The 27,016-nt window shown below is 42.0% G+C and overlaps 3 protein-coding genes across 4 annotated transcripts; 1 reads left to right on the forward strand and 2 right to left on the reverse strand.

Moving 5' to 3' along the window:
• Window positions 1-310: 310 nt before the first annotated feature.
• LOC145433635 (multiple PDZ domain protein-like) lies at window positions 311-6,746 on the reverse strand. Its single transcript, XM_080310789.1, has one exon. It carries the CDS (start codon window positions 6,547-6,549, stop codon window positions 751-753), a length of 5,799 nt encoding a protein of 1,932 aa, XP_080166915.1. The 5' UTR covers window positions 6,550-6,746; the 3' UTR covers window positions 311-750.
• A 4,656-nt stretch (window positions 6,747-11,402) lies between these two features.
• Window positions 11,403-20,834, forward strand: LOC145433648 (calcium release-activated calcium channel protein 1-like). 2 transcript variants are annotated; one of them, XM_080310802.1, is made up of 7 exons: window positions 11,403-11,533; window positions 17,960-18,099; window positions 18,170-18,343; window positions 18,398-18,461; window positions 18,526-18,648; window positions 18,708-18,863; window positions 19,502-20,834. In XM_080310802.1, exons 1-7 carry the CDS (start codon window positions 11,491-11,493, stop codon window positions 19,723-19,725), a joined length of 924 nt encoding a protein of 307 aa, XP_080166928.1. In that variant the 5' UTR covers window positions 11,403-11,490; the 3' UTR covers window positions 19,726-20,834. The 2 variants fall into 2 exon arrangements, with proteins under 2 accessions (XP_080166928.1, XP_080166929.1); XM_080310803.1 differs by lacking the exon at window positions 11,403-11,533 and adding an exon at window positions 16,010-17,636.
• A 1,819-nt stretch (window positions 20,835-22,653) lies between these two features.
• LOC145433650 (BTB/POZ domain-containing protein KCTD7-like) lies at window positions 22,654-26,090 on the reverse strand. Its single transcript, XM_080310804.1, has 5 exons — window positions 25,216-26,090; window positions 25,006-25,142; window positions 24,743-24,938; window positions 23,490-23,671; window positions 22,654-22,976 (listed from the first exon to the last, which is right to left on the reverse strand). Exons 1-5 carry the CDS (start codon window positions 25,357-25,359, stop codon window positions 22,781-22,783), a joined length of 855 nt encoding a protein of 284 aa, XP_080166930.1. The 5' UTR covers window positions 25,360-26,090; the 3' UTR covers window positions 22,654-22,780.
• Between the last annotated feature and the right edge of the window lie 926 nt (window positions 26,091-27,016).

Genomic DNA, 27,016 nt, shown 5'->3' on the forward strand with positions numbered 1-27,016 from the left:
GTATAATATTACCTCAACTTATACGGCATTTCAGCAACGAAGGCAGTTGACTAAGCTGTACGAGTGCACGTACGTTAACACTGTACAATTGTATATGTACATTGTACAAGTACACCTACCGCCTACCAATCCACCAACTAATTTTCGATAACGCCGATTTTACAATACCCCAAACATACCTACTGAGCATGAGCATTGTGGCTGGCTGTCAAAATGTATTTCTTCAATATCCGGAATATTGGTCGTCGGCTAATCTTAATAATGATTGATTGGTAATTGGTATCTCAAAGTCAACAACCCTAAACACACCTTTTGCAACCTGTCAACAGTTTAATAGTAAATTCCCGAAAACACAATGCAGTGAATTGAAATTATATGAGGCAACATGCAGTAGTTTATATATAAAATTGCGGAGGAAGTGTTTCAACAGAACATGTGTAACATTCTCAGGGCTAGATATAGTAGTAAACATGGTCATAACAAGAAATACGTACAATCGCCATTTCCTACATTGGCGATCGATGATGATAAAATACTCTCAAGAAGGAAAATTAACGTACCATATATGATCGATAGCTACCAAAACATCAATTGATTGTACCACTCGATAAACGTACCATATTAGGCAATAAAAAAATAAAAACCTTTGTGTCACTACCATATCCAGCGGACACGGCAGACAATTGGCAAGCTCCAGGATTTTCTCAATGAAGACACACAGCAGGTCTAGTTACGCCTCCTTCGAAGGCTTCACGACGGAATGACTTTGAGAACAACTCGGCCTTTAGCGAGTTTCAACACGTTAACCGCCTCCTCATGACTGCATCCGTCGACCAGTTGTCCATTCACGGTTATGATTCGATCCCCTCTTTTCAGTCTGCCGTCGACGGTAGCAGCACCGGCGTCGAAAATAGACTTGACAAAAATTGGCAGATCCCCATGCACTGACCCGATTCCTCCCACGATGCTGAATCCCAGCCCGTCGCTGCCTCTGTTCAGTACTATCTCGACCGCTTCCGATGATTCGTAAGCAGTGTCGGAAGTAGTAGCCGGCACGAAGCTTTCGGATTTAGGCCTGGGCGTCGATTTCTTTTCTTGAGGCTGCGTCGTGAGATACTCGGCCAAAGCCTGCATGTCCTGCCCGCCTTGTTTTACAGTCAACCTGACCACACGATGTGACACGGACGCTTTCAGCATGTTTGCCACGTCCTCGTGCGTCCTGTCGTGTGTAGACTCTCCGTTGATGCTTAGTATCTTGTCGCCTTTCTCTAGTTTTCCAGACGCTGCTCCGCTCGAAGACACCATAGCCACAAAGACCGGAACATTACCAAGAGGCGACCCAACGCCTCCTGATATACTGATACCGAGAGGTTGAGACGGGCCCTTGCGTATTTCCACGTGGCGTTCGCCGTCATGAGAATGCTGATCTGATATTTCCTCGTCATACGCATTGCCGCTCTCTGAAAACACTCGGGCAGCGGGAATTGGCGCATGTAAAGATCTTTGAAATCGGAAGTGTACTGTCCCGGAGGCCGTTTTCAGCATGGTTGCTACGTCAGCCTGAGTGGCTTGCGTCACGTCTACATCGTTCACAGACAAGAGTTGATCTCCTGGCGTGATCGAACCTTCGTTAGCCGCCACGCCACCGTGGACTACGTCGCTGACAAACACTCCGCCTCCGGACGATTTTCCGAGTATGCTCAGTCCTAGACCCCTGTCCGGTTTTTTGTCCAAGAACACATCGTAGGTGAACGAGTCCAATTTCTGCGGGTCGTTGTTTTCGTTCCGCAAAACCGTAAGCACTACCCTGCCGGGAGTGTTCCGCAAGACTTCGATTGCGTCATCGTGAGTCGCTGACCTCAAATCATGCTCATTGACTTGCAGGATTCTGTCTCCGGGCCATATTCGACCGTCCCTGGCAGCTGCACCTTCCTCGTAGACGGCATGGACGAATACCGATCCCAAAAGCGAGTCCGCACCGCCCACTATACTGAGTCCTAACCCCGAATGTCCTTTGCTGATCTCTATTGTAGTTTCACGGCCGCTGACGATCGGACACACGGCAGGATCCGTCTGGCTCGAGCTGGTTTGATCCGGATCAGGCGGGTCGGCGGCAACGGTCAGTTTCACCGTTCCACGAGATTCCTTCAACACTTTCACCGCGCTTTCGTACGACATCCCATCCAGCGACTTGTCGTCCACGGCAACGATGTAGTCGCCACGCTTCAGCCTGCCGTCCCGGTCCGCGGTACCATCAGCGGCTATCGACTGCACCACGATGCCGTCGCCCGTTTCCGAAATCGCGAATCCGAGACCTTGAAAGTCCTTGACCAGCTTGATGGTTTTCGTTTTCGGTTGCGGGGGACCCGACTCGGAACCGGCCGAGCCCCGGCTGCTGCTTCTGGAAGACCTGGGTTTTTGCGTCTCGTCCGAAGTACGGCGACTTTTACGATCTGATATATCGCGAGGCCCTGCTTTCGAACTGGAGCGATCTTCGGATATCGAATTTGAAGAGCCTGACGAAAGCCTCGACGAATTCGCGGCTTTGCTTCTCAACAGCACGATTCGAAGACTTGACTCAGCGCTTTTGATAACGGCTGAAGCCCGTTGGTGGTTATTAGGTCCCGTCACTGATACGTTGTTTATCTCGAGTATCTCATCGCCGACAACGATCCTGCCGTCTTTGGCCGCAGCCCCGTTAGGATCGACAGCTATCACGTATATTCCCCGAAGAGATTTATCTTTGTTACCAGCGAGGCCCAAACCCAAACCGCCCGATCCTTTCTGCAAGTCAACAATGTGCACCACTCCGTTGACGTTCTTGTATTTATCTTTCATGTCGGAACTTTCGTTCCGAGCCGGTTCTTCAAACTTTGATCGTAAAACGTTTACGTTTTTAGGCTGTTCCGTCTCAGATTCCGACGATGCAGGCGAATTCGTGGCGGGAGGCGGAACTCCGTCTTTGTAAGCCTGCACAAAGTTTTTGGGAACGTACACGATCGTCACGTCGGAGCTGAACCTGGAATGATTGGTGATCAACGCTCGCGCCTGCATCGCTCCCAAACCGACGCAGGAGTCGTTATTTATCCTCCTGATGACATCGCCTAATTTCGGCCTCCTTGCTCTATGAACAGCCAAGTTGGCGTTTATCGATCCCACGACAAGCCCGTCACCGTCACGATCAGGGCTGACAGTTATACCCAGTCCTTCGCGGCCTTTACTTATTTGCACCTTCTTTTCGTACAGTTCGGCCGATATTGGCATTCTCTTGTTATCCTCGGCCACCTGCCACGACGGAGCGGTGTATCGCGGTCTAGGAGCGGCTTTAGGAGGAAAAACATCAGGCTCTGGTGATTTTAGTGGCGAAATGGGCGGTTCGAACGATTTCTGAGATTCCGCCGGGCTAATAGGCGACGTCAAACTACTCGTAATGGCAATCGCCGTCATTCCCGACACCTGTATCTGTTTCACCTCCATCGTGCGATCTTCAGAAGACTGCGTGGTGATGCTGGACGATCGCCTGTGCGACGCGTTAGTTGAAGATTGACTGTCTCTCGAGGTGAATGTCGTAGGTGGATTGCGTTCGTTCGGCGACCGAACTGACGGCTTCGGTCGCTCTTCCAATTTCTTGAATTCGGCCAATTGCGCTTGACGCTGCAATTCCTTTTTGTACTCGAGCGCCAGTTGTTTCTGCAATTCCTCCGCCCTTTCAAATTCGGCCAATTGAGCTTGCCGTTTCATTTCCTCCTCACGATCAGCCCGTTGCTTCTGCAGTTCTTCCGTCCTTTTGAATTCGTCCAACTGCGCCTGACGCTTCATTTCCTTTTCGCGTTCCAGAGCCTGCTGCCTTTGCAATTCTTCCGCTCGTTTCAATTCTTCCAATTGCGCTTGACGCTGTTGTTCTTTTTCATGCTCAATAGCCTGTTGCCTTCGCAATTCTTCCTCTCGTTTTAATTCGACCAGCTGCGCTTGGCGTCTCATTTCGTTTTCGCGCTCGACAGCTTGCTGTCTACGCATCTCTTCTTCGTAGTCTTCTTCATCTGAAGAGCTAGACGTTGAGTACCTATCCTGAGGCACTGGTGGAGGTGGAGGTAAGGGTTCTACAAACAGCTGACTCTTTCCATCTTCTTTACTTTCCAGTTGTATTTCCTTCTCTTGCAACACTTTGAATTCCGGCTTCGGTTTTGCTACACCAATCCTTACTAATCCAGGTGCAACACTCTTTAACACATTAACAACAGTTTCCAGCGTGTGATTTTTCAGCGGGACATCATTTACGAACATGACCTTGTCGCCGGGCTCCAGCCGGCCGTCTCTGTGCGCGACGCCATCTGGCACAATCGAGCGAACCAGTATCGCGGTGCGCTGCGGATTAATCGGATCTTGGAAGTCGAGAATGCTAAAGCCGAGACTTTCGTCGCCCTTTTCGAGGTCGATGAAGGTTATTTCTTCTTCCCAAGCGCTGTCGGGATCAGGCGCCATAACATTCATACTCAAAGAATGTGAAGACGATTTCATAGTGTTTTCTTCCGGCGCCGAATCCGAACTACTACTCGAGTAGGAATCCTCTTTTTCTTGATGATAAGACAAAGCGTTCTCTTCTGCGTTCATCCTTCTCTCGATATACTCCCCTTCGCGTTCCTCCAAGATAACAGAGTCGCGTTTCGACTTTGGAATGACCGGCGCGTTATGCGGTCTGGCGCACACAATACAGACGTTCAACGGGAGGTCTTTGATCACCGTCACCACCTGACGCAAACCCAATATTCTCGTTCGATTGACTTCTAACAATTCATCGCCGGGGAGAAGCATTTTCGATCGCGCCACCGGGCCTTCAGGCAGCAGCGATCTGATGTAATGGTGAGGCTGATTACCTTCGTCGATCACGCCTTCGAGATTAATCCCGAGCCCGCTCGTGATGCTGAATTTCTTGATTTGCGCAATCACGACCTCGTATTCAGGACCGACGATAGCCTCCCATTCCGTCCGTATTTGATCGATTTCCGACGAATTCAAGACATCGCCGTGGTCCTGCTCGATTTCGCCCCAAGGAGCGTTGATATCGGGAAGACTGTTGCTGTCAGCACTGGAGTCATCACGGCGGTTATCTTCTTTCGGACGGCCGACAGTTAACCTGACTACAGTACCAGTTTTACGCAAAACTTCGACGGCCTCTTCGCTCGATATGTTAGGCGTATCCAACCGACGTCCGTCCACAGCTACAATGACGTCACCTGGGTGAATTCTGCCATCGGCATCGGCCGCGGATCCAGGCGAAACACTCTTCACATAAATTCCAGACATGCCCTCTTTGTCGGTCCCGTCTTCTTGCATGAATCCCGCAATCGTGATGCCAAGCCCTTTCGAATCTTTCACGAGCTCCACATTGTGATACTCGAGGTTGCTCGTGATAGGCGGACCGACGCTAGACTCCTCTTCGGATAAACTCACACTGACCGACGAAGATCGCGAATGAGGCGTCTCGTAATCGTTGTCGTGTTCACTGTGATTGTCATCTTCCGCCTGCGTGTCATCTTCTACCGAATTCCGGGCAACGACAAGTCTGACAACACTCCCGCATTGGCGCAGCACTACGGCGGCCTGTTCAGATCCCATATTGCGGAGGTCTGTGTCTCCGATTCTGAGTATGTGATCGCCAGATCGTAGCCGGCCATCGCCGTGTGCGGCCCCGCCCGGTACGATTGTCTTCACAACTACACCCCCGGTTGCTTTCCCCCCAACAATCCCAAAACCCAATCCTTTTCCATCGTTGATCAACTCGATAGTTTCTATTTCCCCCCATTCCGTATCGGGAAGGTTTCCGGAAGCCTGCGACAACGAACTAGCTACTGACGACGACCTGGATAGTTGAGGGCTGCCGTTAGCGTTTCGCTCCTGCGGAATTCCACCCCTGGCGACTGTCAGATCGACGATTCCGCTAACGCGCTGCAAAATACCAATAGCTTGCTGATGCGATATGTTTGGCGCCAGAGGCTGATTGTTGATCACCAGGATTTGGTCGCTTTCTTTTAATCTTCCGTCGCGGTCGGCAACTCCGGCGGGTTTAATATCTTGCACGAATATTCCGAGATCGCCTCTGTGTTCCGATCTAAGGCCGACGACACTAAATCCAAGACCTTCATTCTCAGACTTGACAAGACTGATTTTTTCGGTCTCTCTTCCTTGCGCGGCTTGCTCCACAAATTCGTTCATTTCGTTTTCATCGTCTTCGCTATCATCGAAGCTGCTGTAACTATCATACTCCCGTTCGGTTTCGACCTCAATTTTTTTTCCGCCGAGAGTCAGCCCGCCGACTTCGGGAGAAAAATCCAGTTTGCTAACATTAAAACCCGGATTGTGGACTTCCTTCTTGAGCTGTTTCATCGAGTTTTGTAACTTGGCCGTTTCTCGAAACCCTGGATTCTGCAGTAGATTGAGCAGCTGCTGTATCGCGGCCGAGTGTTTCGATAGCGACTTCTTCTGCAGGACGCCATCTTGAAGACGGGCGAGAATGTCGGCGCATCTCTCGAAATCGGTTTCAGTAGGCATCAGATCATTCCTTTTCGCAACAATAGTCAAAACAGAATATTTTATAGAAACAAAGCATAGATACTAATATGTTCTGCGGTCACGTAAAATGAAAACACATTTTGGGTCAAGTGTAGAATACGGCCAGTGATCCCCATGACCATCACTGATCATTGTTTCACATTACACCAACAAATGCTTCCCATGAACATGTCAAAATAAATTGTTGCTTTTTGCCTGTGGCGTGACGGATATTAGGGTTGGGGGAGCATGGATGCTGGGAATATTAGGGTTGCCGGAGGTGGGATATTAGGGTTGCCGGAGGTGGGATATTAGTGTTGCCAGAGGTGGGATATTAGGGTTGCCGGAGGTAAGATATTAGGGCTGCCGGAGGTGGGATATTAGGGTTGCCGGAGGTGGGATATTAGGGTTGGTGGAGGTGGGATATTAGGGTTGCCGGAGGTGGGATATTAGTATTGGGTTGCCGGAGGTGGGATATTAGGGCTGCCGGAGGTGGGATATTAGGGTTGCCGGAGGTGGGATATTGGGGTTGCCGGAGGTGGGATACTAGGGTTGCCGGAGGTGGGATATTAGGGTTGCAGGAGGTGGGATATTAGGGTTGGGGGAGGGGAATATTAGGGTTGGTGGAGGTGGGATATTAAGGTTGCCGGAGGTGGGATATTAGGGTTGGTGGAGGTGGGATATTAGGGTTGCCGGAGGGGGATATAAGGGTTGGTGGAGGGAGGGATATTTGGGTTGGGGGAGGGGATATTAGGGTTGAGAGATATATATCCATCATCCCAACCATAATCTTGGGATGGCCTAACCCCAACCCTAATATCCCTCCCTCATCCAACCCTAATATCCCTCCTCCGGCAACCCTAATATACCCCTAACCCTAACATCCCACCTCCGGCAACCCTAATATCCCCCCTCCGGCAACCCTAACGACCCCCCTCCGACTTCCCTAATATCCCCTCCCTCAACCACCCCTAATATCCCCCCACCGGCAACCCTAATATCCCCCCTCCGGCAAACCTAATATACCCCCAACCCTAATATACCCCTAACCCTAATGTCCCCCATCCGCCAACCCTATCCGTCTCTCCACAGGCAAAATAAAAAACAATTTATTTTGACGTGTTCATGTGAAGCACTATGAGTGTTGACATGTTCATGTGAAACATTGATCGGCGATGGTCATGGACTCATGGAGATCACTTTCTCGAAGTGGCCATATTCTACACTTGACCCCACATTTTTGAGAGCAATCGCACAATTTTTCTACAGATTGCAGGAATTTTCGCCATTCAATACTATGCTAGCTCTATAAATGGCTTTGTTATGCATGAATTCCTATACAGTTTTCGTAAAAGTCCTCATTTTTACCAATACAATTATATTCGGTTAAGTTTCATTGTTAGTATAAAATAAATTTACAATTAAGTCACTTTGAGGCTATACCGGTACCACTAATACATTCTTTTGAAACTGTGTCGCGAGATTCTTCAATATAGGTTCTACATATTTTCATCAACCATAAAATCCAAAAGTGTTAGAAGATGGACACAAACTCAAATTCTCGGATACCACATTCCCGTCCATCATCTATTCTACGGGAGATTGAGATGTGATTCGAGATACAGAAATGCTTGCTTATTTATTAGTTGAAATGTATATAGCCTAAACCCAGACTGGAAACAGTGGTGGTTTTCGGCAATGAGTTGCGCGTGACAGAAGGGTTTCTTACATAGAATAATTAAACGGAAAGTTGCGCGTGACGTTACCACCAATTCCACCCTGGGCCTAAACCACAAATGATATATAGTAGCCTAACTATAATACTCCCACTTTCATTAATACAGAACACCACAAGATTACGATGGCATGAAAAATAGGACGCAGTCGAAATAACTTGGAATAGTCAATAAAATGCCTGCTTACAGCATGTGGAATAGTCAATAAAATGCCTGCTTACAGCATGTTACCAGTGAACTCTGCATTTGTACGTTCAATCTGAACTGAAAACCATTCGTTCGAGTAAGGCTACTGTGAAAAGGATTAGTGGATTACAAGCAACTCACGGTATAACATTTTTCTGCAACTAAAATCGTTACAGATATATGTTAAAAGAATGAGCGTAGCAAACGTAACTAGTCTAAAACTTCATACAATTAAGCGTGATACCGGATTATCATCGTTTTTCTCGCCTGACTGCTGCCAGTGTCGTGAAAACACACCTAGCATTCCAATCCCCAGTTTTATTTCAGTGTAAATGTGCTAAGTGAACCAGATCCTGTAATTAATCACTCCGGAGACTCTGGTAAGACTGGTATCTCCCACTATCTCTCCCTGCACTTATTGCCCAATAGCTACAGTTTCTAGTTACATCTGTTTGAATTATATAGCGGTTTTATAACATGTCTGTATGTAATACTCATTTTCTTCTGGCCCCATCTATCGGGATACCGACATCACATCAGTACGATTGGTCTGGAACCGGAATAGCTGATTGCCAGAGATGAGCAATAAGCATAGCAGAGCACCAGAGAGGCAGAACACATAACGTATGTGGAGCATGTTTGGATTTCGGTAAGACGGATCTGAAGATTTTCGTTTACAACTTTTGTTTGACGTGTGTTGTGGGCGTTTATTACTATTCTTTTGAAACTCAGGTATTCTGTGCTGACTGTTGAGTATGTCTGAGGCGCATTTGGTTCGGTACTCACCCTATATTTGTGTTAGTAGTCGGAAATGAATCGAGTCATAACTTGAAGATAGTCACGTTCCTACTTTCCCTATTCTGCATGTATTTTCGATTTCGGTATGAAAATTGAAAATTTGATAGTAGCCTACTATTGGCAACAAATTTATATTTTAATGTTGGATCTGGGATCATGATTTTAAATACAGATCACGTATATATATAGGAACTACATTGAAACATCTTCGGATTTGGATCTAGAGTTCTAGATCTATAGTTGAATGTGAAATTTGAATGTTAACATGGAAAAGTAATGTTCAAAGGTACTGAAACATATTATAAATTTGATTCCATAAGAAAAAAGTTTGATTTGAAATTTAGCTTACCCAAAATACGCTACCCACAACCTTAAGGACCCTTACCCTATATACGCTAACCCCAAACTCTAACATTATGGTGACTGATCTTATTTTACATGTGACTGACCTTAGTTTGCATGTAATCAAACCAACCCTGTAGGATATTTTACATGCTCAGAGCCGAGGGGGGTGTCTGCTGATTGAAAGACTAATTCAAGTCTTGTTTTGAAGCGATAAAAATATTAATAAACAAATGAATGTATGAATGAATATTATATAATTGCAAGCATGCCTAGTGCCTACATAAATCTAAATTCAGCCTTGTGTTTAACTGAACTGAAAATTTGCATCACTTGACTTATAATGACATTAAATTTTGTGTGACTCGCGGGTATGGTGACTGCATTCCAACACTGATCCATTGCACTTGGCCACTTCTTTATGCAACATGTGCACTGGGTTTTTTCCAATGTGCCTTTACCTTATTACAATTTAGGACAGCCTTGGCAGTACAGCATGTAGGCAAGTCTGTTGCATATAGGCAAGAACCCAGCGGTAGGCTATTTCGCGAAGAGCACCAACCCTATTGAACTATATGCAACATATTCTCTGGGCTCTTGACTATATCCAACCTACGGCACCATCTTTCCTCCTAGAAATTAAGAAAGGTAGCAAGCAAATCTGCAGTGAGAGTAAGCTTACTTGAAAAAAGTATAAATATTTAACATGAAAAATGTAAATTCATTTTCTCTAGGCACTCAGTTACGCTTTGTCGACTTGCAGTGATAAAATTGTTCCGCTTCTGAGCAATATAGTGAACCATATAGTTTCACATGACCAGTTTTTACAGTAGAAGTTGGCAGCTCACTTTGTTTCATTTATGAATGTCACAATCGCCAGCTAATTATGATACAGCCCGTTCATTACCATGAAAACCACTCATGAACTAGCGTATTGCCATTCTGTACTGCAGTTGTGGACATACGCTTTATATTTTGCTCTTGTAATTATCATAGACAACAGCAGTAGTTCTCAACCGGGGGTCTGTTAGGCATTTTAAGCGGGGCCAAATTTGCACAATGCTTGAAAACCTATTTTGTATTTTTTTCAATTAGAGAATTCGTGAGGCAGGTTCGTTTCATAACTGCTAAACTTCAGGACTCACATGAACAGAATGACCGTCTGAGATGTAGTCTTCTACTGTGCAAACTGAATTTAATTGGCAAATTGCTAAAAGCCTGCTGATGCAAACATATTGCTGTAAGAGATGTTTTGTTGGGGTTTTGGAAAAAATGAGTTTGCAAAATCCATTTTCTCCTGTGATATACATAACCGCTATTCCAGAATAACTTCAAGATGAGCTGCTCGATAGAAATGACTAGGCCAGACGTTATATGTTCTTTAAAAATCCGTTTCACAATTATGGTGCCATATATGTTGCGAACAAACCCAAAGGTGTCGGTGGAAGCGTTACGCGTTAATATTACATTCACCACCATATATCTTTGTGGAAATGGATTTTTGGCATTCGTTCATATAACCGCCGACTCGGATATTCAAAACACGGCCGTGTATTTCAAAAAAATGCAGCTACAGAATTCGCTTTGAAATGATAAGTCTTCCCAATTTCTATACATAAATAGTATGATGAACTAAAATAAGATAAGCACAAAATGGAGTGGTGGCTCCATAAAATAGTCTTGAAGTGTTGTCAAAAGACAAACTGTTGAACTCTGGCATGGTGTTTCGCGAACAAAACGTTGAAATGAATAGTCGAAGTGTGTGCTATCAATTCATGTGTGGCAGTATAGGCCTTATTGATGTTGGGATGGTTCCTATAGAAATAATGATATATTTTTGCAATTGCAGTTTGAACAGTCATAATAGCTTAATGAATCAATGGATACCAATGGAGATGACGGAATTAGCTTTTCGTCAAAGGGTAAGATAACTTAAAATTGCGGTAGGCTATATTGATGCCTATTTTGTAAATGCATTGTGCATATATTCCACTATCTGATATCAATATATCGAAATTAGTTTACTATAAGCTGGAAAGACTACTGAGTGGGTAAGTGTAATGTTGTAGAAATTCATCGGTGAAAGTCCATTCAAGAGGAATAATTCCATTGCTATCTTACTACGTTTTAGACTAGACAATACGTTTGTATATTTTTGTACGGCACTGTCCGGTAGATACACATCAGGGGTGTTGAAAAAAAACATTTATTTTTTTCAAATTTCATCGGCTTAGTTGTCAAATCGTCAGGTTACCTAAAAAACGTAACACACCAAATTTGACTCAATTCCAACCAGTAGAAGCCGAGGTCAGTCAAATTGAAATTTCGGTTATTTTTGAAATAATATTATTTACGGTGATAAATTTCGTCACACGGTCATGCTAAAAATCGTGTTCCAGGTATGCCTGAAGAGGCAGGGATGTCTTTTCCATTTGTTTTTGGTCTTGACAAGGGCCTATGGTGGAGTTTGGATGAAGACATCGCCTATAAACGAAAAAAGATATGACACAGATTAGCTGGAAATTAATCCACTTAATTGAAGTATCCACATTAAAAGGATCGTGTGATAATTTTCAAATAGAGTACTTTACGCAAAAAGGAAATGAACTTGACAAGCAGGTAAAATACCGGTAAATGTATTTCTCAGTTGATAGTCATATCCACTATCCAGAAGTATTTTTGTTGTACCAATTGAGATCTCATGAAATCCATCCCACTTATGCAGGGCTTACCGATGTCTCAATTAGATGGTACAATGATACAATTAGATTATATTCACCGAATATGGAGGATGACATGAAGAGAGGATGTTAACTTTCGATATAAGATCTGTCACAATGCCCATGAATCTTATAATTCGCCTGTGAGAGTACTCCAGGAGAGCTGCCGCGCAAGTGATAGAATATCATATAATATCAAATTTTATCGTGAAGAAATCTACATTGAACCGACAAAGAATATAGATATTGAATATCAGTCGAGAAATTTTTTACCTGTATTTTACGTGCTTGTTATCAGTTCATTTCCTTTTCGTACTCGTTAATTTCAATGTGCAAAGTACTCTTATTTCACAATCGTTTTAACGTGTCTATTTCAATGAAGTGAAGTAATTTCCAGCTAATCCGTGTCACCGTAAACCGGGGTAACTTTGGACACTAAGCAGTAAAAGATTAAAATGGTTATTGATGGAAAAGGGTTGCCGCTGGATGTCTAATTCTTTTTCGTGAGGCAAGAGTACCACAAGTAATCTCAATAAAAGGTGGATTCATTTCACTACGAGATAAACTTGACCCAACATTGATAAATTAATGGCAGGGGTCAATTTCATCAAAATTGATGGCCATTAAACTTCTTGTAGCCAAACATAGATAGCATGAAATTCATAGATTCAGACTTGGCAGCAGATACCTCTAAGTCAGGGGTTCTCAACTTCCCTTGTATAACGGGCCGCATTTTAACAGAAAAAGACGCTGCGGGCCGCAGAACAATGTTACCTTGTATTCATGGGCTACTATTAAATTTAGGCTATTGTAGCCTATTTACCAGTCGTATACCGGCATTTAGTACATTTCTATGCATTATAAAGCAATAATGGACAGCGTTCGTAAGTTTGCAGCTGCTGCTCGTGAGAATATGTATCTTCTAGCGGCGCATGTAAATCCCTTCATGGAGGGTGCATTACATTCGTTGTCAAGTCGGTATATGCAACTTCAAATCCTTCCACCGGAGAGCCGAACTCTCTGTTCCAATGCGTGGGCGAGCAAGTTTAAAATTAATATAACTTTTGCCTTACTGAGACCATTATCACATTGAGCTCTGAGTGATATGAGAAGAAGTCTGGTGTTTAGGGGTATTTCTGAGCAAACCAATCAACCTTTCTCCTTTCCGTTCATGCCTGGGGCCCTGTACCAATAGCTACAGAAGTCAGCTTTGTCAAGTTGATATTTTTCGCTGGTCCCCTCCCAACGTTTGCCCAACCAGCATTTCTCTGCATATATGTCCACTCTGATAAAATTCAACCAAATAATTAGTTATACAGTGTCGGTGGATTCATCCAAGGCTGTGTAAAAGTAGTCAACGCGGCAACGTGTTTCAGAACAGGCGATTAAAGATTGACTGGTATTGATGTTACTTGTCTGGTCAGGATTGAATCAAATGATTGTATCTTGGAAATTTGTCAGGTGATGTTGTCTTTGCTGCTAAGTTCCGTAAACAGCAAATATTAGCAAAGTATGTTACGATTTCATTGAAATCGCACCTTCTATATCAGATTTCTTGGGTTTAGTGATATTCGAAGCGATTTTAAACGATGCTTCTGTAACGTCGTCGGCAATCTCAACAACCGTTCGCAGTGAGTAAAACTCTTTAAAAGTGTAGGCCTACTAAGTAGCGGGATTCTCTTGAACCAGAGTCCAGCTGAATAATCATTCAAAACAATAACAATCTGAATTCGAGCATATATCAAGAAACGAGAACACATTGAAGCAGTGGTTCTCAAACTTTCCTTAGTCACGCCCCCCCCCCTTTTTGATAGGGAAAAATTTCGTGCCCCCTTATCGTCATATAACAAAATGCAACCAGAATGCTAGCATAGAAGGTTATAGCCGTCGATTAGAGAATTCTCAAATAAGAAATTCGGACTATATACAGAGAAATAACTATGAATTGGGATAAATTGCGCACAGCGCAAATTTTTTTTCAGTTGACCGCAGCTTCGCACCCCCTTCAGATGCTTCACCCACCCAAGGGGAGGCGCGCCCCCAGTTTGAGAACCACTGTCTTCAAGAATGAGTAATCAAACGAAACAGAGACGGTGCGATAAAAGAGCCAAGTATCTAAATCAATGTGTAACAATACCGTGTCATTAGTAATTGCGTTTATAATGAAAGATGTCGCGGGCCGCAAAATATACGTCTGCGGGCCGCATGCGGGCCGCGGTTCGAGAACCCCTGCTCTAAGTAGTCTTAATCCATGGCAAAAATCTCAGCGGGCTCACCCTTAGATCAATACAAAAAATCTGATGTCCAAAGTTACCCGTCAAATTTTATCGTAACGGGGTAACTTTGGACAGTGGACAGTGTGATATTTAGAGCTCTGGAACGTGGCTGCTTCATCTGTGTCAAAGTGTATCGGCAACTGTATTCGTTATGACCGACCTAATGGCTTTTTTAAATGGAATGAGAAGGTTAATAAATTAAGAGTTTGCCAAAATATCAAAAAATGGGTAGGCAATAAGCCGAGAGACTGTAATCGGGTGTAAGCTACTTAAAAATCTTATCACATACTCTTGAAGATGCGCCTGCTGAATATGGGATAGGCCTACCGTAAATTACGACAAATATATCTATCAGAGGACATACGAAAGGGATCAAGTGTATCTGTTAGAGAACAGTAAAATATTTGAAATCGGCAATAAATCACCGTAATATGCTTAATGGTTGCTGTTGATTGCTGACACCGCCAGTGGGATACCCCTTATGTTGTTAATAAGTCACCAAATTTTCTATTTTTTGGGGGGGGGATTAGTTTGAAATGATGCAATAGGCCGGTCGTATGCTATTTTGTTTCAGTTTTAGCCACTGCTATCATCAACTCTTGCCAAATAAGCCTCATTTATGAGTTTTCATAAACAATGGTGTGTAGACCAGGGCCGGCCAACCCGTGGCCCGCGGGCCACATGTGGCCCGCGAGAAGGTTTTGAGAAGCCCGCGAGGTAATTTCCGAAATTTCTATTATCATCAAAAATGGATTGCACAGATTGTGAACTTGCAAGGCCAATCAAACATTTGATTAGTCTGGCCGCAACACTTGAGATGTGATGACTAAAATATCAGTTCCGACGCATTGACAGATCCATCAGCCATTCACATATTGGTATATCTTCGTACACTACAATAAAGCAGAATAATTTGCGATCGATTTATCAAAGGTAAACATTTTCTACAAGCATGGCGCAACATGTTGTCACTCGATTTCTTGTTTTTAATATTGTTGCCTTTTTGTGAAAATGGAAGAACACCTAATGTATCAGATTGAGTCTAACTATATTCGCGATTATGAGACAAAGTGTCGTTCAACATATGCGACATTGCGTTTGTGCTCGCAGTAAGACTGTCGATTATGAAACCTCAGAGGCACGAAAATGATTGACGCATGTTGGTCGCATCTTTCGATATCGAAATGTCCATGCGCCGAATAGCCCAGTCCTCGCAAACTTGGCCCAGCGATATAGAACAGGCCTGCAATATAGTCAAGTCATAATATTACTGACCTATAAACTTCAAAAAATTTTCGCGCTTCGCGCGGCTAGTGGCCCGCGCAATAATTTGCCAATCGAATATGGCCCGTTGGCTGAAAAGGTTGGCCAGCCCTGGTGTAGACATACAAAAAGCTACAGTGTCCAAAGTTACCCCACATGCCCGGGTAACTTTGGACACGGATAACTTACAAAAATAAGGTACTTATTCATGACCATGAAGATTTTGGATTGGTTAATTCTAATCTTTGCTCCATGACCCCTGAAAAACACAAAACTTGCCTCCCCTACACCCTAGCATTTCCAAGATACAAAGCAGAATTGTTGAAAAATTTTTACACTCCTAACGTACATTATACGACCTGAATGTGCACTATTTATCCAACCCTATTCTGCGTTGCTATTTTTTGTCTCTGCATTGACTATTTATTACTTCAGTACTTACTCTTTACTTACTTATCTATTCACGTCAAGGCGCAACTTTGATTGATTGAATGGTTGCTAGCATTTTAGCAGCCCAATATGTGTTAAATCAAACCTCAGTAGCCTAATGATTACTTTCACCTGCGGATAGATATATTCATTGTTTAGCTCTGAATTCACCTAAGATAGGTTGATGAAATGATCGATTAAGTACAAATTTAATCGGTAAAGCTTACCTTCGGCAAGATATGGTAGATATTGAAATAGGGCTGATTTTATTACGTGAACAAGATAGATAGGTCATTGAACAAGACGCTATACACTATAATTTTGGCAAGACGCATTTCAACTCATTCCTGCCTGGAAGATTACCAGGAAATGACGGTGACGCCGCATTACATCTAGCATTGCTAGTACACAAATTGGATGTTGATCAATGTTGCAGGAAAGCGACTATAGCCTATGAAAGAATGTGAACAATTTGTCAATCAGTTGCTCAAGTCTGAATTTGGCGGTAGGCCTATATATACTTGTTATCTCATGAATCGAATGTGCATGCTTTATTTAGGGAACATAACAAGTTGGTCATATTCCTTATATATATTTATCTTGGGTTTAATAATTTATGCAAAAAAATGCAACAACGGAAAAGTTGCATCACACTTAATTGAAGCCATTATATGTTTGTGGTGCAGATCCATTAGAAACTGACTCGCAGGCTATGGACATTGGACGTAGCAGTTTTTGGATTATTTCTTGAAACTACGTACATCATTACTTTTCAATTTAGTTTTTCTGTACCTCTGCTTAAGATTTGTTTGTCTTGTCTTATAGGCCTATTACTCCTCACGGTAACACTTTATGAAATCTGATTCTACTTTAACCAACACTGCATTAGGATATTCTTGCTGCTATGAATTGCAGCATATTTGAAGTGTGCTGGAATACTTCCTGTCTATGCCCCACAATATATTCCAGTTGTTGATATCTTACCCCAATTTTAAATGATTGATTTTAGAATCGTTCCATCATTCATAGGGTTTCATAGATATGACAATTTTAGTCTGTTATTTAGAGTTAATGAAGCATTGATCAGGTAGCCTATTGACTGTAAAGATCAGAACTATTTACTGGGAACTTTTACGGCATGGTTAATGATTAAACCGGCAGCATTGTGACTTTGATGTTTTCTTAAAAGAGTAAATCGGTAGTTTAAGAACAATATTTTAGTAGTTAGTGTCTGACTTGGTTGGCAGGCCTGCTTGAAACTTCAGTTGTTCGAAAAGTGGATTATATGTTGGAGGATTGGTGGTTCATACAGGCTTAAGATAAATCAACTGTTAAAAGTGGGTACCGTATAGAGATGTAAACATGTAATCATATTTAATTCCTAGGGGACGTGTCATAACATATATTCCTCAGACTTTTCTGACAGCCTTGCACTTCTAGCTTGGCTGCTCAGCGGCTGTTTTATTCACAGCATTGTAGTATTTGTAAGAGGGTTTTCTGTCATGTGGCTAGAGCATTCTCTAAATTACCGTAATGGACTAGTCGTTGTAATTCATGGCGCTTCGCTAGCCTGATGTTGGATTTGGTCTGTTTTGAACTTCGTTTGTTTCTGAAAGCTTTACTTGGTTTAAATATATTCAATTGTGTTTTGATTCAACAGGTAGCACACTCAGTGGTTGGCCGAGACCAAGAATGGCAGAAAATGATAAGAAAGCGCCAATGTGGCGGCAGCTGTATCTCAGCCGTGCCAAGTTGAAGGCTGTCAGTAGGACATCTGCTCTTTTGGCCGGGTTTGCAATGGTAGGTGACTGCGAATTGATTAATTTACATTTACAGAGTGTTATCTGGTCCTGCATGTCTGGTCTTACAGATTGCCATGGTTGAAGTGCAGCTCGACGCTGATGTGAAGTATCCGAAGGGTTTGCTAATCTCTTTTTCCATGGTCACCACCTGCCTCGTCTCGGTGCATTTGTTTGCTTTGATGATTTCGACTTGCCTTCTGCCTAATATTGAAGCCATATCAAACATTCACACCTTCTCCGCTGTAAGTGCCACCTGCTGCAGTGCACGGCAGAATAATCAGTTCTTTTCTGTTTAGTTGAAACACTCGCCTCACACTAAAATGCGGTCATACATCGAAATATCATGGATATTGTCAACAGGTGAAATTCAAACTAGCTTCATTTTTATAATTCATCTCAACTTCTGTTGTCACTACTTTTTCAGGCATCGGGCTTGTTCTATTTCTCGTTGAAATCGCTCTACTTATATGGCTCAAGTTTTTCGGATTGTGTGCCAAGAACCAATGCAGCCAACCGACCGTCAACATAACTTGTGTCGATGAAAAATGTAATGCTTTAAACCTTGGCGATAAAGTCAAGCAGTTGAACTTGATATTTCGTCGACAGGCGGAAATGCCACACAAGCTGGTTGGGCGGCTATGGCCATCTTGATACCGTCGACATTGATGTTTGCTGGTTTTGCGTGCAACTTTTACAGGACGTTAGCCGAACATAAGTTCAATAACGCAATGCAAGAAATATCGGAATTGGAGAGGAGACAAGGTATTACATTTATTCGGGATATCTGGTTTGTTACATTTCAAAAGATGGCGGGTAACAACAAATGGTAAAGCAACTGTCCCGTGAAGTATTGAAATGCGTGGAAGATTGTTATAGACGTATTCTTGTTGATACGAAGTAGGTACTGCGTACAATAACCAAAGTACGTCTCCCTTTTATAATTGATAGCATGTGGTTTCATTGTCTCTAAACCATGGGCAGATTGCAGGCAAAGCATTCATAGCCTGCCGCATATGCGATAGTTCAGGACAACGGTGATCATGAGCTGGCTACAGGCGCGATAAATCAGACATGAGATGAATTGCCGATTTTGTGTGCAAATGAATAACGATCTTGAATCTGCTGACGGGCGTAGCATTTTCTATATCGTATTGCATTTTGTGAACATAGCGAGTCGGCGACAATTTCACTCATGAAAATGATGCAAGTATGCCCGATAACTACCTCCACTTTACAAAATTCTAGGTGTGAAAAGTAAGTAGTTAAGCCTAAATTAAGTGTTGAGTAGAAGTAAAAACAGTGTAAAAACATTACCACTTCAGTAATTGAAATGAGTAGCCAAAATCTACTGTGAAAAAGTAGAAATACTTGGTTTTTCTTTGACCACCTCGACGTTTCAGGTGATATGGGAGAACGGGAGGGACAAGCGAGTGCAATGGACGGGCGTCTGCTATACATGCAAAATGACAGTTTGAGAATCAACTCTGCAGCGTCAGGCGAAGTGGCCACACCGTCAAGATCGAATGTCAGCCTGGAAATGGATCGGCTCGACGTGTCCCAGGGGATGAATCACAGCGGGAGGAGCAGTCCCAGTGCGGAGTTTTATATTGATAAGGAAAAGTGACGTAGTCTCGTAGTCTACCTCCTCAGATTCCTAAAATCACTGGATGGTATTTGCAGTGCTTTGCAGTTGTGCTGCAGCAGTATGTTCCCAAGTCGCCGCAGTATTGGGAATAGGTAGCAATGACGCCCATAGTGCAATACTGTTCTGATCCTGCATTATTATTTGTGTCTGACGCAGTGCTTCTCAACCTTTTCGACCAATTCGAGTACCCTGGGTGTGAGATTCAGGGAGCTGATGACTAGAATAAAGGCTCATAGACCCAGACGCTGATGCTAGTGACAGATAAAAAATGCAACTTTCGGTCCAGCCTCAATCACGGTGTCGTGGCCAGTTGAGTGTATTTATTGAAGGTTACATTTTTTTGTTTTCAGCTGATCAAACACCCTTAATTTTTGTTACATGTCTACCTTAGGCGGCCCCATTGATCAGTCCAAACAGCACCTCGGTTGAGAACCGCTGGTCTGATACATCTATCTTTTTTGTATGCATTACATCCTGCTACCATGCATTATTTTGTGATACGCCATCGGCCTGCAGCATCTGTTTGAATCTTTCCATCTTGGACTGGTTATGGATCCAGTTCGCAGCTTACAAGTATTTGCATTCTTCACTTCAAAATTGTATGTGGGTATGTGTAACGGAAAAACTTTCAGCGTTGGCATAATATAGCCTAATCACTGTGCTTTGTTATGGTGTTATAAGTAGCTCTTCATGACGCAATACCTACCAGAATCATTTTTCAATAAAGACTCCCGCCTTTTATTCAACCTTTACTTTGCACTATGTAAAGAAATTTGAATTATCTATTAAAGATGTTTTTACCGTGTTGATCTCAGTGCTTTGATGTGCTAAAGCAAGGTCATACTGATAAGGCATCTAATCGACTTTATCATCAGCATTCTATGTTGCATGTACATTTCCTTGTTCACTCCACCAAAAGAGATGCGTATTTTGATGGTACTACACATTGTCTTGCTTGTATCCATAATACTTCAGTGTACTTTGGTGATGAAGACCAAGATTGGCCTTGGGCTTCAGTCATTAAGCACTGGTATAGGAGATGGCATTTTTCGATAAAGGTCCAGTAATTACAAGAATCCTACACTCTGGACACTGTTGCGTCTGATAGACTCAGTCAGACTTGCAGACAGGGAGCAAGAAAAACATATGTTTTCACATTGGGCCACAAGTTTGGTGAGTACAATAGTTGTAACAGTGAAGGTGCAGAAATCTACTTCACTAGTAAATACCTTACTGATGATGAGGACAATTTCTCGTACGAGTCACTTTATTTACTGGTATTTGTAAAAATGCCCAACAATGCTAGAAGAAATCTAACTACATGATACATTCTAGAACAGCGGTTCTCAGCCTTGAACCTTGCGAACTGACAACACATCAAATAAATTTTGCGCACAATCAAATCTTAATCAAAACTAACTCGATTACGACAAATGTATTTTGATATTAGACTTCTTCTGCGTGGTTTTATTGAAGCATTTTCAAGGCAAAGGTAGGCCTACTGCTTTGACAACCCTTTTTGAGTTGGTCAGTTTCTTTCAAATGAAATGATAGATTGCTGTTTGGTTGCCTCTATCCTGCTGATAAATTGTACTGTCAAAACCTGAAACTTTCTTCAAACGCCTTAGGCCAACGTGGCTGTCTGATTAAAAGACTGTCCAAGTCATTTTGGCACCATCCTATCTTCATTATATCGCAATCTTGTGTTGCAGTGATTTGATAGAAATTTTAACAAAACGACCGTTCCCAAACGAGTTGTGAGCTACTTTTAAACAGTTCCGTACAACACTTGCTGCACTGCGACAAGCTCCAGGTTCAAAGCAAACCATGAACTCTATATTATGACACTATGCAGAAAAATACCAGTGATATACATCCTTGAACAATACGCTTTGAAATCTATTTGAAATTCTATATTTCACTTCTCAATTAATGGACAAGCACCAAAGGTCGTGACTTTTGGAACTGAGCTATAAAAGTCAAATATATTTCGCAGACCGGCAAGAAACTTGCCACGGATTGGCAGTTCATAACCGGTGTTCTGGACACTTCATTTGATACAGTGTAATTAAAATCGACTTTCAATCCATACTTATTGCATATAACAGTAGTTCTTCACTCTTCTTATAGTCATGGCCCACTTTGTCTTTTGCAAATATTCGATGGGCAGATCAAAATATAGAAACAATTATGCCCCTGCATAACGAGCTTCGTGAGCAAAGCTAAGTACGGTAATGCTAATCCGTCCATATACTACCTTCCAGTTAACGATGTCTAATGAAGAAATTAAAACAAAAAGTTTGGCTTCAAAAACCATAGAAGTGAAAAAAAACAGTCTAAAATACAAGTGGTGGAAGTAGACAAATATTTGAAAAGTACATGTAATTCATTACTAACCAGCTACTACCTCTCTGGTTATGTGCTATAATTTTGACACAGTGACAAAATTCAGCTCACGAAATTTGCTGACACTCAATCATAAAGTTTAATAATAATTATTCAAAATGCTATGTGGACTGTGTCATTGAATTACAACTAGAATCGAAAATCCAATTCAGTACTTGCATTCTTGTTTGATTGAACATAAGACTGCACGCTATTATGCCTACCATACCGAGATTCTCTGGCATGGGATGTATCTCATTAGTAAAATAGTGAATTTAGATTTTCTTGAATTCCATTCATCTCCATCATCAACAGTTGCGAAACTATGCCTTACTAATACAAAGCCATTTTGTTCCAAATTTTTGGTGCCAAATTCAACGTCTATCAAATATGCAAGTAATTGCGATAATACTTGTGCTAATCAACGCTAAATTTTACAAATTTTGCAATTACAAACACTGGCAAGCTATGATGTGCAAGAACCATAATTTTCATCAGATTGCTAATATTGATCAAACAGAATGATGAAGAAAAGTAGAATAAAATGTATTGCATTGATCACAGTTGTAACCATGTAAAAAGATAACATCCACACTTGATTTCTGGAGAAGTTGTACAGTGGAAGAAATAAGTCAAAGAAACTGCTCAATCACCACCACTTGAACTTAAATTCATAAATCGGACGTTTGCAGTAGTACTGTCCGGTTAACCGCTGGTCACATATCCCTATGCACTGACACTCCAGCTGATACCCAAGCTTTGCCATGTCCTCTTTTATGCAGTGAAGCAAATCATAGACGTCAGGTGTTGCCGACCAAGGTCCGAAAGTCAATGCGGCCTTGCACCTACACAGTGGGGAATATCAGAAATATTTGTGATGGCCATGAGGCAGACTCAAGTCGCAATTTTCGGCAACTCGACTTGACTCGAGTTATTTTCTTCAAAATGGAAAATGACTTGAGTCACTCGATCAAATCATATGATTAGAGACATTCTATATGATTTGATTCAAGTCTCGTGTATCAAGGCCGATACTTGAAAAATAAGCGCAGAATCTGTCTGTTCGAATAAACTTGTTCCGAGTGAAAATAATGTGTATATTATGAATGTGAGGCCGTCAATATCACCTGAAGAGTTTCAAAAAAGTGATTTGAATCTGACTTGAACTCGATAGGTTAAGTAATAGTGAATAGTAATAGTCTTGGACTCGTACTGGAACCTTTGCCCCCAACTCGGAGTTGACTAGGTGCTGAATTTAAAATGACTCGAGTCAAAACCATAAAAGTACGATTGACTTGTTACTCGGCACCTTCAAGACAACGTAAAAATATAGGTGGTGGATAGCTGCGCGTAATTACCTGTGATCAACTTCAGTTTTGTAGAGATGTCTCTCTTCAGCAACCTGTGGTATCATTGTGCTTTCAAAGCTATCTTCTTTAAATATCGACACTTGAAGTTTCGTCACACGATCTGGCTGCTCGCATGCAGCATTCAATGCTTTTTCAATCAGGAGGTTGACCTTGATATCATATTCGGGTACCTAAATGATATTACTGGTGTCATGACAGCTCCCATTTGCAATACAGAGCAAGGTGGTCTGTAACAAAGTACTACGTTTTCAAAGCATTCAAGTAATTTTTGCCTACCTGCACTACTTACTCAAGTGGTTGTGTTTTTATAATAATTACTTCTACACTTCGTATTTTAGAAAGTAGAAAGTAGTTTTAAGGAGAGTTAACATCACTTTCCTGTATGCACTGGTCATAAAGAACAGCTCGAAATAGCCACCACAGTAAGTCAGCAACTGCTGAATATATTATCGAAGATTGTAGGGATTTTCATTATGCGTCGCGAAGATGCATCCTACAATTTCGAAAGTTGCCACCAACGATCAACAACTGTCAAGAGTATGCTAACCCGCAACCAAATCTACTTTACTAAACTACTTAATTACCTTCCATTTTCTACATCCACTTGCAGTAGTTTTGGCAAGTCTTGGAAATCACTACTTCTACTTGTAATTGAGAAATTCATGGCGTTACTTCTTGTTCTACTTCAGTCGCAATGCTCACTACTTTTATCACCTCTGCTAATAAGGATTTGGTGGTGACGTCATATTTTGTGATACGATTGCTGATATACAATGTTCTTTCCAATTCTCTACTAGTTGCTGACGATTACCCCTGAAGATTGTCAGCCGAAGATATTCGGGTTCATTTCAATATGAATTTGAATATAGGCTACTGGTCAATTGGATATGGTAACTATGGAGAAAACAGCAGAAGTGCTCAATAACAAAGAACTTCTACTTGCACCAACTATCAGAATTTGTCAAACGTAAAGGTCTTCATGAATTGATTGAGGTAAGCTAGACCATAAAAGCTCTATGGCCCACTGAAAACAGCATCATTGCCCATAGGTTGAAAACCTCTAAACTGGGTACTGTTATGTTCATTTAGCAAAACTCTAGATCGCTCTATTTTTTACTCGAGTTCTAGCAATGGCCATCACATCTCCAATTTAAAAATAGTACAAGCTATGCGTTATGTACTGTACATGAAAAGCAGTTGATTATGAAATATAAACTTCACAGGCAGTGTGTCTTGCCAACCTTGTCCAGAAACAGTCTCTTTATTTTGTTGCTTGCAACGGGACATGTCGTGCTCAATGCATTTATGAGAGGAACAATATTGTAATACTGGGCTTCTTCGAGTACGTCTAACGTATATGGTAAGGGCGGTAATTTGTCATCCCGTATGAAATTCAGAATGTGCGCAAAGTTCGTTCCATTACGATCAATGAAGAATCTGAATACGATGCATCCAACGTAAGTAAGTATAATCACTTGATAGGCCAAGACCATTAGTGAACAACCTTCCCTCTTTATCAGTAACAAGACGGTGCCTTCCGCTAAACATTGTTGCCAGCATAGAGTCGGGATACTTCCGCAATGTTGCCAGACTGGTCATGTAAGCAGTTCCTCCAACATTGAGAGTGATCACTCTGCCAAACTGTATTCCTAATTAGCATTAGGGAGCATAAAAACACACTTTTATACAATTTGGAATTACCGTACTTTTATACCTGTGGTTGTGTTGTGTTACTATCCACTTGGACAGCAGAGGCCTTGTCCAGTATCTCATCCAACGAGCAGTGAAATGAAGATTGAGATTTAACCATGTTCATGGCCTTCACTGATGATAGTTCGGAACCATTCACTTCCATCATAAAACAGACTCATCACCAGATCATTGCTTTAGTGTACAGATTTCATATTGTATAAGCTGTTAAAATCTTCCCACTTTCAATCACAATGTCAGTAGAAAAATGATTTGCAACTAGTGGTATATTTGTAACATACAGTATACGGTATTCACTTGATACATATGTGTAGACAGTTCATCAATTGATATACTAGGCAGGGTTGTAATCATTTGAGTCATGACTCGACTCGAGTCACGATATTCTGATGACTCGACTTGACTCAAGTCATTTTCTCAAAATACAGAAATGACTCGAGTCATTCTGTGTATTACCTCGACTCGGACTCGAGTCATTGCGCATGACTCGAACCAAGTCATATGACTCGAGACTCAGACGGCGAAGACCGACATTTCATTGTAATTTCGAAGAATAGTAAAGTGGCCACATTATTGGGATTTCGTCTATTGGTACTGGTACTTGAAAATGCGACCGGAAACTGCTAAAAGCGAGGAAGATTAGTATATTATAAATGCGAACCATTCGATATCATCAAACAGAGTTATAAAAAGTGGGTTCAACTTTAACTGGAAACTGAGCAACCAACACAATGACTTGGACTCTGACTCGAGTCATAATTTCATGACTCGAACTTGACCCTTTGATCGTAGACTTGGACTTGACTTGGTGGTGAATTGAAAATGACACGACTTGCCTCGTCTTAAAACTATAAAACTGAGATTGACTTGTGACTCGGAGCCTAGTGACTTGGTCACAACCCTAGTATCAACAACATTGAACTGAACTGATAAACTATAGAAAATGAAAAACCAACATTTCATATTTTACTTATTTCGAGGCTCAAGCTTATGTGAATGTGATTATTCTTCCAGCGAATATGCAATGTTTACCGCTATGACAGTACGACCAAGCAAATTTTGTAGCACCACTTGACATAATGGAAGAGAGAGAGATTTCATTTCTTATCATCAAAACATGAAAAAACAGTTTGATGAGATGATAATGTTAAAAATGACATCGTAGGCGGATATAACAAAATGTCATCAAAGTCGGTGCCGGCCATACGCAGTTGAGATTAAATGTATTTCGAATTTTCCCGAAAAAGATCCAGGGATCCATACCTATACGACAGTTAATTATCGTACCAGAACTTCTGGATCTACAGAAGTAGCCTAAGTGATGATGAACAAGCAATGAATAAAATGAAGCAAGTGAGATGAGAATCGAGAATCTGGTTCTATATGTAGGTGTGGACGTCGGTTGGGCTATCAAATAAAATTTGGAGATAAACGAACAGGTGAGAGATTGTTTCCGCGCCTATATCATAGTTGGAATTAAAGTAGCTTATGTCCATGAGTAAAGTTTATGTAAAGTTTTCATTTTTTTTCGGTCATAGCCTGGGCATGATTAACTTTGAAACAATACATTAAGCATAAACATGGCCAAGATAAGGCAGAATAAATGAAAATATTACGGAACAGTTTTGAAAAATATACCTCAAAATTTGAAAAATGGGCATTAGAGAGAGAGAGTCTTTATTTTCATCGAACCAAAATACATAACAAACGGCAGTGATGGTGGTACAGAAAATATGCGTGCACAGTATTCGGTATTAGATAGGAATGATCGATAAGACCGTGAAGGTCATCTAGTCTGATCACAC

Source organism: Botryllus schlosseri, chromosome 2 (assembly GCF_051294905.1).
Source record: "Botryllus schlosseri isolate E-star chromosome 2, Bs_hap1, whole genome shotgun sequence".
Taxonomy (NCBI): domain Eukaryota; kingdom Metazoa; phylum Chordata; class Ascidiacea; order Stolidobranchia; family Styelidae; genus Botryllus; species Botryllus schlosseri.

Coding starts and splice junctions, on each gene's coding strand:
- LOC145433635 (XM_080310789.1), bottom strand. CDS start 6,549: ATGCCTACTGAAACCGATTTCGAGAGATGCGCCGACATTCTCGCCCGT.
- LOC145433648 (XM_080310802.1), top strand. CDS start 11,491: ATGGATACCAATGGAGATGACGGAATTAGCTTTTCGTCAAAGG. Junction 18,344..18,397: donor ACATTCACACCTTCTCCGCT/GTAAGTGCCACC, acceptor TTTTCTGTTTAG/TTGAAACACTCGCCTCACAC. Junction 18,864..19,501: donor GGAATTGGAGAGGAGACAAG/GTATTACATTTA, acceptor TCGACGTTTCAG/GTGATATGGGAGAACGGGAG.
- LOC145433650 (XM_080310804.1), bottom strand. CDS start 25,359: ATGATGGAAGTGAATGGTTCCGAACTATCATCAGTGAAGGCCATGAAC. Junction 24,939..25,005: donor GTTACTGATAAAGAGGGAAG/GTTGTTCACTAA, acceptor CATCGTATTCAG/ATTCTTCATTGATCGTAATG. Junction 22,977..23,489: donor AAAACTGAAGTTGATCACAG/GTAATTACGCGC, acceptor CCCACTGTGTAG/GTGCAAGGCCGCATTGACTT.